General features: G+C 36.9%; 1 protein-coding gene across 1 annotated transcript in view; it reads left to right on the forward strand.

The window, feature by feature from the left end:
• The window catches only part of tenm1 (teneurin transmembrane protein 1), a 157,985-nt gene that overhangs the window by 128,185 nt on the left and 14,315 nt on the right, over positions 1–15,485 (forward strand). Inside the window, exons 23-26 of the mRNA XM_084414207.1 lie at positions 2,855–3,009; positions 7,663–8,029; positions 9,481–9,991; positions 15,166–15,338. Coding sequence (XP_084270333.1) covers positions 2,855–3,009; positions 7,663–8,029; positions 9,481–9,991; positions 15,166–15,338 — 1,206 coding nt within the window. The remainder of the gene's footprint in view (positions 1–2,854; positions 3,010–7,662; positions 8,030–9,480; positions 9,992–15,165; positions 15,339–15,485) is intronic.

The raw sequence follows: 15,485 nt of genomic DNA on the forward strand, positions 1-15,485 counted from the left end.
GTTTTCATAGTGGCAGTCTGCCATTATATACTTTTTAATGGCTTATCAACTAAATTTAAACATTTAAAACAATAATGCAGCACATAATTCATAAAGAAATATCATAGTGTTATTTTGGCCAACAAAAACTATAATTAGTCATTAATAAATTAAATATACAACAGAGCAAACACATGACAACTATAGTACACGCTCTTACAAATGTGGTAAATATTAATTATAACATAAAAATGTGAAATGATGATATAATAAGGCATATTTATGAAATAAAAAGATAAATATATGATAGTCCAAATTGAGATGTCATAATGATGTTAATGAAAGTTAAAAATATGAGATAAAAATGCACAATTATGACATTTTTTTTTTTTTTACTTTTGATGTAATAGTTAGCACTTGTGTTGTGACAACTAGCCGGTTCTGTCCTATATAGCAGTGAAACCGTCAAATAGATTGGTTTACATCACGTACAAATAAGGAAATTGAATGAATTAATGAAACGGAAACAGTTATCATTCTGGAAGTTTGCTGTAGATTTGACATGTTAAATAGAGAATTGAAACGACGTGTTTGGTTATAAAAACCGCTGCTTTCATTTTTGGTAGTCTTACATCATGCATACGTTCTTTGCTCCGAAATATAAGTCAAAATATTATTTAATATGACTGAGTCAGCCCGACTACATTAGTTTAAGTTTAAGTCAAGTTTAAGGCTCATGGCATGTAGAAATAAACTCCTCAAGGGAGCAACTGCACATATTCAGTTTTTACAGTGTGGGCTAGGAAAGAAACAGGCAATGCAAAATAGTGAAGTACTGCTCTGTGTCAGCTATTATAGGCAGTTTATTCATATGGAGAAGGCGCTGTTACCGCTATCCATACTGATATGTGTGAGCTGTCATTTTACTGGAGCTCTGTTGAAATGCACCATGTGGGCAGATTTTATTGCTGTAAAATTACTCCAAAAATATGTGGATCCTGTTAGTATTATCTGATTAAATTGTGAATCCAAATAAAGCACTTAATTGTCTGCATGTATGACTGCATGTGTGTGTGTGTGTGTGTGTGTGTGTGTGTGCGTGTGCGCGTGCGTGTGTGTGTGTGTGTGTTTGAGAGAGAAAGAGAGAGAGAGAGAGAGAGAGAGAGAGAGAGAGAGACTCGATCTCTCCCAGAGTAAATCAACGTGGTGAGAACAGACCAATATGTCTGCTTATCTCTGTGATTCTCATTAGAGGGAGAGACCGAGAATAAAGAGAGCAAATTAGAGAGGGGAAAGGAAAGCCGCAAACATGCGCACACACACACACACACACATACACACAGTGCTATTTGCCATAACAAACTCTGATGTGTGTGAGAGAGATGGTTATATAAGCCTTTTCCCACTTCAGAGTGAAATCCCCTGGAGGACAAAAATATCGGTAAGCGACATGCAGAAAAAAAAATCATAACCTCTGTGCTTATTTGTGTGGAGGTGTTCCAAATAGCAAACAGTACCACCTTACATCTTTTACTACTTCATGGTGACCAAACTGAGCAGTATACAACCAGAGGACACTGCACAGAATACTGTATCCCACAGTGCAATGCACTAGACTTGACCTTCAGTTTCAGTGTGGTAAATTAGCTAGAGTATCAGCAGTGATTCTTATAACATGTTTCTTCATCATGATCAAGATGTTTTATTTCGATCCTCATACACAATTCCATAATAATTACACATAACATTTTTACATATTAATTGAAAAAGATGTAGTTTAGTTTAGTTTTACCGACTCTTTTTTCAAAAAGGGTCACTTCCTTTACAGAATGTAATCTATACAAAAGATACATTTTCTTTAGACCTCTGTACAAACCTGAAAATGACACCTTTTATAAATGAATAGTTGTTTCATAAATTGAATATACAAATTAATAATTTTGAGTTATATGTTTGTCTATCACTATGTTTTTGTTTTTTTATTTGAAGTACACATTCATAATTCCCTTCACAATTTTGCCATTTGACAGATATACAGTACATCTATTATTTATGTTGGTCCTTGCCTTATTTTTTTTTAAATCCTGTTTCTTGTGTGCAATTTTGAAATAAACCAAATCACCAAATTTCATTTGATAATTTGTTGATTGGTTTGTATTTGTAATAGTCAAGTCGATTTACAATCCCTATAGCTCTCTTCTTGACTCATTATTTGATAAGGCTGCCAAATGTTAAGACGCAAAATTGTATTACAATTGCGAAATAATCACTTTTATTTTCAGCACATATATTCAGAGCATAGTTTGCTCCTTACAAACCATATGCTATGAAAGATCCGTGGAACAGACGTCTCTAAAGAAACAATTAAGTCTTTGACAGCAATGAGGGTGGCGATTGTTTCATGATGTTAGTGGCCTGGAGGTGTATTTGTGCTAAAGATCAGTTTTAATTAAACTGTAACAATGCATGTTTGTGCACAGCACGATTTAAATGTAAAACCAAGTTACCTTGCACAGCTCAAGGTGATTTGCAAGCATTTGAATAGAACAAGACAAATGAAAAAGAGAAATTGGATGAACAATGAAAAGAAATACCAGATTTTTTGCATATCTGATGTCATTTCGCATAAATCTGCATATATAAGATAATTTGCATATTTTTAAGATTCTGTGAACAGAATGATCAGACACAGAGGAATATACTGCCTGAGACAGAGAAACTCGTCTTTCTTCAGTGCACCATTCCTCATCATCTGCCGTTAAGCTGTAACTGCATTGGCAATGCAAATGTAACGTTATTTGTTACGCCAATAAAGCACATTAAAACTGAAAGAGACTGAGAGAAATGACTGTGTGTGTATCCTGTTGTCCTGCAGGTATCGCAGTGGACAAACACGGGTTCATTTACTTTGTTGACGGATCAACGATCCGTAAGATTGATGACAAAGGAGTGATAACAACCGTCATTGGGTCAAACGGACTTACCTCCTCCCAGCCAATCAGCTGCGACTCTCGAATGGACATCAGCCAGGTAAACAAAACGCACACACTTGCACACTTACAAATTTACATACGGTGGATCTAAAGAAGTATTTGGAATAAATCACACATTTTGTATGAATGTCACTGCATTAGAAACAAAATATCAAGCCTAGTGGTTTCTGCAAACAAGTGATGCTTGACCTTTTCTCAGAGCTAACTTCATTTCTCTCTGATATTTTTGCAATTACTTTTAATCAACTGGTCCCATGGTGATTTTATAGTGAATGTATGAAGCAAAATAGCAGATTTCAAATACATACTTCTCCAGGGAGAATAAATAAATAAGGTAATAAATAGGGTTCATTTTTTCATGTTGACTATACATTTTTAGGGCGTAGTATCAATGCAGATTCCCCGATTTGTTTTTGATTCACAGGCTGTCGACTAGAATCATATATATTTTCAGTTACAATGTCCATTTTACCATCATGTGAAATTCCAGGTATCATCATCTTTTAAAAATGGATAATTTTTTACGACCATAACTGAGTAAAAGAACCAACTCTAAAGAGTCAGGCTACGCTGGTCACACTGTTTGTTTTGATTCACTAAAAAGAACCGTCTCATAAGAGTCATTTGTTCATTTTCAGAGTAACGCTGGTTGTGCTGTATGTTTTTAATTCACAAAAAAAGACCCCATTCTTTAGAGACGTTTGTTAAACAGACTAACACTGGTGATGCTGTATATTGTTGATTCACTGAAAAGAACCGTCATTTGTTTGTGAATCGGGCTACAGTGATCGTGTTGACTGTCTTGTCTTTGCATGAAACACACAAGGAAAACTCAATAGAAAGATGCTTCTTTCTGTTATTTATACAGTGTTTTTGTTGGTAAGGTAAGACTAATTCAACACTGATTCAACACTGCTGCTGAGAAGTGGTGCGTAAACACACCGTTGCAAGAAAAATATTCATTTTGAAAAGTAACAATGGCCTAAATGATGCATTTGAGTGCATTAGTTCAGCAGAACGCAATACAAATATGTTTTAGGTCGCTGCTGTACATTTAAAACATACACTGAAAAAATGTAGAACTTGTTGAATTTATTAATCAATATTGGGATCGTTCAAATTAAGTTAACGGTTAATTGGAAAATCTGTACTTTTACCCAGCCCTATACATTTTATCAAGATATCTCAAAATATTTCTTAGATATGACCTATCTCTTCTCAGTTTATTTTACCGCTGTTAACTTCTTATAGGCAGACAATCTTTTAACTTTCTGTTTGTGTGCAGACATCAGAAAAATGATCTGTCTCCGTCTACTCACATGCTCACATAAATGAAGTGAATAACAGCACACAGACGCTGAAGAACTGAAAGATGAAGGAAACCCATCATACACACCCCACACAGCGAGAGTCTGGACCAACCTCTCTTTCTCTCCTTCTCTGTCTCTTTCTTTCAACCTTTTTCTTCAGCTCCACAGGATTCACTCAAACACACTTTTCGCTGTTCACCTTTAGAGTGAGAAAGTGCTGATACCGAAGGTCTCTCTGGTGCTACAGAGTTACATTATACAGCTTGCAGCAACATCCTTACTTTTCTTTTATCTCTCTTCCTCTCTCTCTCGTTCTCTCTCCCTCCTTTGAGGTTTCAGCCTTTCTCCATCCATTTCGAACACTAAAATCGTAAAGCTTTTCTCAAACATAAGGCAATTCCACATCTTTCTCTTAAAGTGCTCTTAAAAATCTATTTTACACTCTCGTTCTGTCTCTCTCTCCCCCTGCAGTTTAACTCAGTGTGTCCTCATTAAATCTGCAGGCCCGCTCTCCCTTCAAAGTCAGACACAATTCTTCCCGCTCCTGAATAGCATCAATTTTTGGCAGACTGTCCCTTGATTTCTCTTTCATTCTCTCTCTCTCTTTCTCGATCCCATCTACACACACACACACACACACACGCTGCACTTCTTCACAGTTCATCCGGTGGGGTGTGTTGTGTGTGAATAAGAATCAGACAGTGAGGAGAGATAGGGAGAGAGAGAGAAGGGGAAATGAGGTGCCGCAGGCCACTGGGTAAAAGAAGCACTGAAATCTGCATAATTCCTAGCATGCCTGGGATATGACACACTTCACACTCAATACTGTCTGACTGTCGGGCAGCCGCAGACACACACACAACCAGGACGTGTTTTTTTTTTTCCTTTACCTAGCTGCACATTAGGACTGGGTGGCATGACTAAAATATTATCACAGTAATGGTATATATCATAATATAGTTATTTTTACAGGTAATTTAACAGGTAAATGGTTTATATCAAAGGTGCAGATAGCCCAGGGGGTATTTTTTATTGGGTTTTTATATAGATATAGATATAGATATAGATATATACAGGGGGTTGCTGATTGATCCCTGAGCAACCAGTCACAATGAAGATGTGACCCCCTAACTTAATCTGATTGAGCTTCAAGCATCACAAAAGACTATATGTCTGTGTGGTGTTTTTAATATGCTTTAAGACAAACCATGTGCAAATTCATAAGTCAACACCATTGCTGATTATTTTCTCCCTAAAACTGCAGTGATTTAAAGACCGTCTCAAAAACAAGGTTTGAAATCTCTGGTGTTTCTTACGCCTCAAACTACCTTGTAACCAATCGTGCAGGGCAGCTTTAGCATATCATTAACTATTCTTTGAAGCAGTGGAGTCTCAAGAGAAGCCAGGTTATCCCAGTATATTTTTCTGATGATATGATAAAATCAGGTATATGTATCAGTATAGCGGCTTAATTATGTATTTGATGTTTATTACAATGTTATGATTAACAATATGCCTTTCCCCACTGACGTTCTAATTTGTTTAAAGCCTTTCTAAGGATGTTGATTTTTAGAAGGCAGCTGTCTGACTCTGAGATGGTGAATGGGAACATGGTTTGTGTAACATTAGCAACACATTATTAGCTGTTTGATGTAGTCGAGCAAAAGGGTAATCATATTAATTACCTTTATGTGTCCGACATTGTGAAGAGCGATACCATTGCGCAGCATTTACTACAGTAACTTGACTAAAGTTGACCGAGTGGATCTCTGAGCTGGTGTGAGCGAAGTGGAGGTGGGGCTAATTTGCATATTCATTGATCCACGTATATTAAATGAAGCAAGGGTGTAGAGTTACATTCAATCTATTTTAAGGCATGAAGATTTTTTTTCACAGGAAAAAAAAACTTTTAAATATGTACTTTTGGTGATCAAAGATGAGTTTTAAGGGATTCAGTTATTGACTACAGGGGAACTTTAAATGCTAATTTATGTTCATGCCAGCCTCATCAACTTACACCTATTATAATATTAATAGTATCAAGTGATAATATTCAAAGTTAATTAGAAGATCTTTCAGAGTTTTAGAACACATGCATTTTTTTTAAGTTTAATGTCCATCACAATGGACATCAGGTGTTACTTATCAGCAGGAACCCACAACTTAGTTGTGTGCCATGTTGGGAAATTTGTACAAGCATTTCAAAGCTAAATAATGTTTTATTAACATTCATGTTTACTATTATTAACAATATGATTTTATTTGTCCTCAAAGTGGCTATAAGCTGTCACTTTTTTCATTGGTTTTAGTGAGACAGAAACAGTGAATGTGATATGAGAGAGAATACACAGCAACACACACTCCACACACTCTGATGCCTTAATTCGACAATGCACAGTTTTATAATTATCAAATTAATCGGCAAGTACTCACAAACACAGACATATACACACATACTTAGACACATCCATTGCAAGCATCAAACAAGACTTCACCTTTTTTCTACATTCTTACTGGATTGCTCATTATTACATTCAATCATTATTATACAGTATGTGTATTCTTTAATTCACATACTGTATATGTTTAAACGTATATGTTATGCCCAATGTAGTGGACATAAAAAAAATTAAAAATGAGTTTGCACAAATCTTGTTTTTATACTCACTTCTACATTGGAGAAGAGCAAATATCAAGTACATCTTTTTTTTTTTTTTTTTTGCTAAGTATAAAAAAATCAAGTCTGAAAGGGATATATATTTTAATAAATATGTCTGGCATCTGTGCAAAAGCAACTTTGCATTATGTATCACGTGAGTTCAAAACAAAAGACTGAAAGCAGCAAAACTAACGTTGTTAAATGGATCAGTGGATGCAAGGGACATCTTTTGGCTCTCATAGTTTAGCAGACTTCTTTTTTTTCTTTTCTTTTTTTTTTTTTGGTATAAGAGGTTTTTCCACCTCCAGTGGTGAAAAGTAGTTTTGGCGTTTCCACCTCCAGATGACCGACGTGCGACAGTTTGCAGAGAATAGTTTTCTGCTCGCTCTCTTATGTAAATCCAAACCATGTCCACACAATACAAGTCACAGTGTGATATCAAGCTGTTCCTCATCTTAACTTGTTTGGGACCCATCACGCGCTGTATTTTTTACATTCTCCCATGATTCATGTCTTCCCTGTGTATATAATGTAAAACAGTGCTGTCCACTGATATTACTGTATGTAAATCAGTATAATAACAGTCAAAATGAGATTGTCTTTTTTTCTGTCAGCTGCTGAGAGTACATCTGATTGGCCTTAAGCAGATGAGAGTGGCTGTGAAATCTGTTCACTTTTTCAGCTTCATAGCAGTTAATAATATACATTTGTGTATCCACAGGTGCGTTTAGAGTGGCCCACAGACCTGGCAGTGAGTCCGCTGGATAACTCTCTCTACGTTCTTGATAATAACCTTGTGCTCCAGGTGAGCGAGTCCCAGCAGGTGCGAGTGGTTGCCGGACGACCCATCCATTGCCCCATGGCCAGTATTGAACCGGTGATTCTGGGGAAAACAGCGGTGCGGTCTGTGCTGGAGGGAGCAAAAGCTATTGCCGTCAGCCACCAAGGGGCTTTGTACATCGCCGAAACCGACGACCGGAAGCATAGCCGCGTACAAGAAGTGTCTACAAATGGAGAAATGGTTGTAATCGCGGGTGCGACCAGTGAATGCGATTGTAAGATTGACCCCAACTGCGAGTGTTTCTCAGGTGAGACAAACATACATTTCAGTGCTAAACACAGTGATTTACTATAACCCTCAGAGAGGTTGTTTATACTGATGATGTATTATTTTTCCATGTTGAACCTTTTTTTTTTGTAAGCCACTGGTTATAAAAATCACAAGTTTTTAATGCATATTTTGTCTTAAATGTGACTTGAAAATAGCAAAATTTCACCGCTGTTCTAATATAGTATACAAATTTAACAGTAAGCTAGGAGGCTAAAATTTGGATATGTTAATTTCAGAGAATTCCTTTATATATACATTCCTCTAAAATGTCATAATGCTGGAAGAATTACTTCGAAATGCATACAGGCAGACAGTGCAATTGCATTGACTTCTATAAAAGGCTTTCCAGTAAGCTAGATGCCTGAAACTTGAGTATGTACATCTGAGAGCGGCCCTCTTACCCATGCTAATGTTTTATTTCCCTATGTTGAAAATCATCAAGAATAGTTTATCCATGATTTACTCAATATGAAATGTTTTTGTATTATAATATTGTTATATATTATTTATGCCCTATTTATATGACAATGTTTAGTGTACGTGTACTGCAAGACAAATTTTACACTACCGTTCAAAATATTTTTTAGGGAAATTAATATTTTTACTCAGCAAGGATGCATTGAATTGATCAAAAAAGGACAACAAAGACATTTATAATGTTTGAAATAAATGATGTTATTTTTAACTTTCTATTCATAAAAGAATCATGAAAAACAATGTATCATGGTTTCCAAAAAAAAATGAAGCAGCACTGATGTGTAATACTCTCATAATAAGAAATGTTTCTTGAGCATAAAATCAGCATATTATGATTACTGAAGGCTCATGTGACACTAAAGACTGGAGTGATGAAGCTGAAAATTCAGTTTTGACATCACAGGAATAAATTACATATATTAAAATATAATTTCACAATATTACTGTTTTAACTGTATTTTTGATCTAATAAATGCAGCATTGGTGCGCATTAGAGGCTTCTGTCAAAAAACAGCAAAACAACTTGCTGACCCCAAACTTCTGAAGAATATTTCTATCTTTTTCTTTCATTCATTCAATTTTGAAGAAAAAACACAGCATATTGCATATTACATAATACAGGTCAATGTTTTTTTTTTTTAATTGTCAGCAGTGTGACAGTGGGCAGTTATGTAGTTTGACTTTGGCATGCTGGGAGATTCAATTTGTAAATATTTTCCTGCCAAACTTGTTGGTGTGACACATTTAATAGCCCTGGATGCCTCTGTTGAATGCAGATTTAATTTGTACAAAAAAAAACTTTATTATTTAACTGATGTAGAAGAGTGTTGCACTTTTACTGCAGTGGGTCTCTGAGGTTTAATCGTTAAGCCCAACACTGAATGCCTAATGAACTAGACTTCCTCTTTTTTTCCCTTCTCTTTCTCATTCTCTCCATGAAATTGTCCCTAGGTGATGGAGGTTACGCTCGCGACGCCAAGCTGAAGTCTCCCTCATCTCTGGCAGTTTCTCCTAATGGCTCCCTCTACATCGCTGACCTCGGGAATGTGCGTATACGTCGGCTCACCGCTAACCATCCACAGCTCACTCCCGAGGGGCTGTTCGAGCTCACCTCGGTGGCAGATCAAGAGCTCTACCTGTTCAGTCCAAATGGTACTCACCTGTTCACCCTCAGCCTGGTAACCGGGGACTACTTACTCAACTTCACATATACCCTCGAGGGCCACCTGAGCAGCATAGCAAGCAGGGAGGGCACGATAGCGCAGTTGCGGCGGGATGCTAATGGCGTGCCCCTGTGGCTCGTTGCCCCGGGCGGCCAGGTTTACTGGCTGACCATCAGCAATGCCGGGATGCTGAAGCGCATCTCGGCTCTCGCGCACGACCTCGCACAGCTCAGTTACTACGGCAACACGGGGCTGCTCGCTACCATCAGCAATGAGAACGGCTGGACTACTGTCTACGAGTAAGTGATGCCCTTCTTTTACCCTCCTTTTGTCTATCTCTCTCTCATCAGGAGAGTGCGCTGCATTGCTAGATTTATAGGTGCGCACGATAGCGCGATCTGTCTTTGTTTTCGTGTGTCATATCCTGTCGTAGCTTCCCTTAGAGTCTATTTCGGCTGCTGTCATGCCACACAGCCTCACTTGCACACTCTGATAGTCTAAGGCCATTTTATCAGCAGGAATAGTGGCACGTTTCTACTGTATATAAAACAATATTCTTCCAGCATAGATTAATCTTTACCTGCGCCTAATTTAATCACGCTTTATTAGAATTTATCAGAAGGAAAATAATCTAATAGAGTCTGATCGACAGTGTTACCCGAGATCGTTTGAAAGAGTGCAGTAGTTCGATTTCTCAAGCTGCGTGTTTTTCTGCTGCAATGAAAATCACTCAGCCTTAATCTATCCAATAAAGAAAAGAACTCTGTATCCTCTTTTGATTTCACTATGAAAGAGCCTGGGTACCTGTGAGTGTGTGTGTGCATGTGTGTAAACTGTTTGCATGGGCATTTTCAGGGATTTGTGAGACTGAGCTGCAAGTTCTAATTTAGTGTGAAAATGTCAGGGGCTTCTTTTCCTCTCTCTCTTTCTCTCCTTTTTGTTTGATCAACTCGGTGACCTTTCACACACTGTGTTTACACACACACACACACACACACACACACACATACACACACATACACGTTCTCATGCAGCTCATGATGTAGTGTTGAGGCGGATCACATGCCTGTGTTCGGTCTGTTGTGAGACACTGCCCCCTGCTGGCACTTACTAAACCATATTCAAACATTAAACTGACACCTTATGGTTCAGGCTAGAGGTGCCAAAATCATAGTTTAGTTTATGTCCTTTTATGCACAATAACCAAAAGCCGATTTGTAAACAATAGAAACAGAAAGCAGCCTCTTTTTTTTCTTTTTTTGTGAGTGGTAACACTTTATGCTTGCTTTGCGTTAACATTTATTCATTAGGTATCATAAACTAACAATAAACAGTAACCATTTTAACAGCATTTATCAATCCTAATAATTGTTCATTTATTTAAATATTATTATATAAAAAATACTGCCCATTAAAATGAATGCATTAACTTATGTTTTATGAATTGAATTTTGTTATGAAATAATTGTAAATGATAATATCAGAAAGCAATATTTCTTGGGTTGTAACACTTTACAATTGCTATTCGTCAACATTAGTTAATGCATAGGTATCGTGAGCAAACAATAAACAAATTTTAGCAGCATTTCATTTATTTAAATACATTTCAAGTTATATTATAATTTTTCTTGTATAATGTATTTAAAAAAGCGGAATGAAACAAAACACAAATACACAAAATAAAGAAATAAAATAAAGAAATATGTAATATTATAATTAAAAAGTGAAAATGATTAGTATTCGTCGAAATTAACATTAACCTAGAATAATTAATAGAGTCAAAAGAACTGTCTGTCGGTAGTTTGTGATACCGTTAACTAAGTGAAACTAATGTTGATTAATTACATTTTATTCTAGAGTGTTACCATTTTAGTTAACATGTTTATCAATTTTAAATGGGTTCATATGGCACTTTTTATCCTGGCTAGATGCCTGTAGCTTATTCTGCAACACTGTGGAAGCTCATTTAAATGATATTGCTACGTTCTGTTGTGCACACAGCACTGAAGGATGGTGTGTTGACTTTGATCAGTTCCCTTCATCCAGAAGTAGTAAGCACTGAATATTTCAGAAACATACCTCAAAGCAGAATATGCGCCAACGTAGGTGTTCCAAACTCGTCAACAAGCGCCTCTGGTTCAGAGAATTTCTCAGATCTGATCTGCATGCAGTAATGACTTGTGTTAGAAAGTGCTCAGAAAAAGCTCAGAACCTAGTAAACTGCCTTTCTAAACTTAATTTTGGGGAATTATAGGCAGTTTACCTTATGCAGTTGTTCATTTTGCCTCTATTCAAAGTGACTCAGTTATGAATCAGGAATACAACAGAAGTTATTCATTACTAACAGTATACATCAGAGTCCCAGAATTTCTCAGAAATGTTTAAGTTACAATACAGCTGTAAGGGAGACAGTAATGAGTAGTTTAAGATTTATTTATTTATTTATTTATTTATTATTCTTGCTTTGATTTTTTAGAAAGAATAAGTGCATTAACAGTATTGAATCAATTGTTACATCAAAGCCAGCTTGTGATGTTTCTGGTTTATTAATTTGCCGGCTACATGGCCGATCTGCAGACAGAAAATTGCAGGAATACAATCTCAGGCGTCATTAGTCAACTAAACGTGCAGAGTTATGCAAGGAATGAGGGACAGATGAGCCGGTCAACTCAAAATACATGGCTGTAAAAACACTTCAATTGGCCCTCCACTTAGCTGGTGGTCCCCAAGTTCAAGTTTGAGACCCTCACTTTAGAATTATTATTATTATTATTATTTTAATTTTTTTTGAAGGTGCCAAGAGGCTCGGGTCGAGACGATCATTTAGGAATAGTGAAATTTTGGGAAAGTGATTTTGTGCTGCCTGGTGATTTGATTTGCAAAAGTGAGAGGCTGCTCAATATGCAAGCATTTGTGTCTTGATGCGAGTGTCTGGCAACCAGTGAAGCACGACGAAGGCATTCAAATGATCGATTCTAACGTTCAAATGTGCCTGTGATGCCCAAAAATGCTGTCAGGTAGGCAGCTCATTAAGTTTTGACACATAGCCGTATTAGTTGTGCTTGCTAAGGTGAGCATCACTGTTACTGTTGACTCCTACTGCTCAGAACATCTTAGCAACCGCATAGCAACGACCTGTACATGTAGAAATCTGAAAATGTTGCAATAAAAGTTTTAGAATAAGATTTCAGAAGAGTTGTAATGAGAATACAGTAGCATAAACCGTGTGGATTAGGTGCTTATGCCTGCACAGTCAATCCATTTAGTCCCTTTTCAATTCAGGTTTATTTGTATAGCGCTTTTTGCAATACACAATGTTCCAGAGCAGCTTTACAGAAAATAGAAAAATAAAGGAGATAAAAGGAAAAGAAAAATAGTGGCTTACAACCCCCCAGCGAGCGAGGAAAGGAAATCTTCCTAAGATGTTGAAGTAGATGAGGAAGACACGTGCATTTCAAGCAGACACAACATTTTGAGTACAGGAGAACACAGCCACCGATGTCTCTTGATCTAAACCGCAGGCCTTTGAAAGCTCAAATGAAAGCTTTTATTCTTTTACATCAAGTGTGGGTGGCAAGACACAAGTATATGGTTTAATTTGGCATTGACATTGATTAGACATAAATAAAACAGGGACAGAGAAGATGAAGAAGCTCGAGTTGTTTAGTTCTAAATACGGATTTAGAAATGGAGAAAGAGAAATGAAACATGTCATAAGTGCTTCACCCCCTCATATCATCACACGACCGGCCATGAGCCGCCACACGGATTCAAATGTCAAGTCGTCTGTTCCTCTATGGTGCATCAGCGAATTTTAACTTTCATCTTTATAATGTATCTTACACCCACACTTTGTTTTTCTGTCTTTTCAGGGACTTGACATTGACTTTTATCCTGAGATAATGATGCTTTCTATCCTATAACCTTTTGGTAATTGTCATTTAGACATTTAGTTTATTTAATTAGCTGTTTAAGCTGCCGTGTATATAGATGAGTTAAATTTTTACTTTCTTAAAACGTAGACAAACTGAAAAAAGTCCATCAAGGGAAACTACGGTTGAATAAAACTGTGTCCTTTGTGCTTGGCACAGTGTTCATGAGTTCCCTAATCCCTGCGTATAATGAAGGTAAACAGATTTGGCTTGCTGTCAAAGACAGGACTGCAGCTTGAGACTCGACTAAAGCTCTTAATAACCCCTGGACTACTTAATAATGAGGTTAGTAATGAATGAATAGAAGCATAGGTGGAGTTCAGGGGTGGTGGGATGTTGAAGAATTGTCACAGCAGTGAGATAATCAAAAATGTAATGTTTTTTTACATTATCTTTAATGATTTTAAAAATACTATGTAAGAAAAAGTAACCAGACAAAATAAAAGGACAAATTCACATTTTTAAAAGGTACCATTTATGCATACATGTCAGAACATTGGTGCATTAATATCAGAACTTGTGAAGAGTGTTAAGCCAGGTTACACAGCCAAAACAACCATTTATTGGAATTATGAGATTAATTAAGACGACCACCACATTTACATGCCAGTGACACATGTTTGTTTTTTGTTTTTGTGGTAACACTTTAGGGTCCAATTGTCACTATTAACTAGTTGCTTATTAGCATATTACTAGGATATTGGCTGTTCATTATTCTGCAGGACCATATTCTACAGCCCTAATCCTACCCAATATCTAAACGTAACAACTACCTTACTAACTATCAATAAGCAGTAATTAGGAGTTTATTGAGGCAAAGGTCATAGTTAATAATGAGAATTGGACCCTAATCTGAAGTGTGACCATTTTTGGTTTTTTAAACAGTCACAGCAAGGTAACGACAGTTGACACTTTATCCTTTAAAAAACAGATACTGATATTCCAAGTTTTGTTTAACTAACAATGAAAACATCCTTCTGGATGTCACACTTTAGGAAAGTGTGACTGAAGTTTATTTTTAACAAGGTCCCTGATCATTGAAGGTCCACCTTCACAGTTCAGCACATTTCAGTGGATTGTTTTATGATCCTGTCACAATGTAATTCAGTCTTTGCAAAGAGGCCGTTATTGAAGAATGCAGCAGCATGAACTAGGCTATATTGGACCCAGCAGCAAACCCAGGCCGTATGTAAGTGAAGCAAAGCATTTCTCATTTCGCATGCGAAGAGGGCGTTTATACAGAGGTCTTAAAGGCACGGCAGCAAAAAACAGCCTGTTTACTGCTGTTGTAAAGGTCAGAGAGTGGATGGAAAATTGTCATGAACAACTAAATTATGGCACACGAAGCCTTGACAACTGTTTCAAATGTCGTCGGGGAAAAATAAAATGAAAAGATGCATGATATGACCCCTTTAAACTCTCTTACATACACATGCATTTACACTCACTAATTTAAACTTTAATACAGTCTTTCTCTCATACACACACACACACACACACACACACACACTCAGACTAACAGAAAGTGTGTTCATGAGCAGGTATAACTCTGACGGACACCTCATCAACATGACCTTGCCGACTGGAGAGGTCAGCAGTTTCCATGGAAACATGGAGAAAGCTGTCAGAGTGGAAGCCACTGCCTCGAACAGAGAAAACTTTATTATAATTACAAACCACTCTGCGGATAACACCATCTACACACTTCGACAAGGTGAGAGAGTGTATATGTATGTGTGTGTGAATCTCAATACAGTGGCCCCAAAAGGTATTTGAACACTTCAGACACATTTAAAGGGATAGTTCACCCAAAATGGAAATTATGACATAATTTCATGTGATAAATGTAATGCTTCTAATC

This window comes from Rutilus rutilus (genome assembly GCF_951802725.1).
Source record: "Rutilus rutilus genome assembly, chromosome: 7".
Taxonomy (NCBI): Eukaryota; Metazoa; Chordata; class Actinopteri; order Cypriniformes; family Leuciscidae; genus Rutilus; species Rutilus rutilus.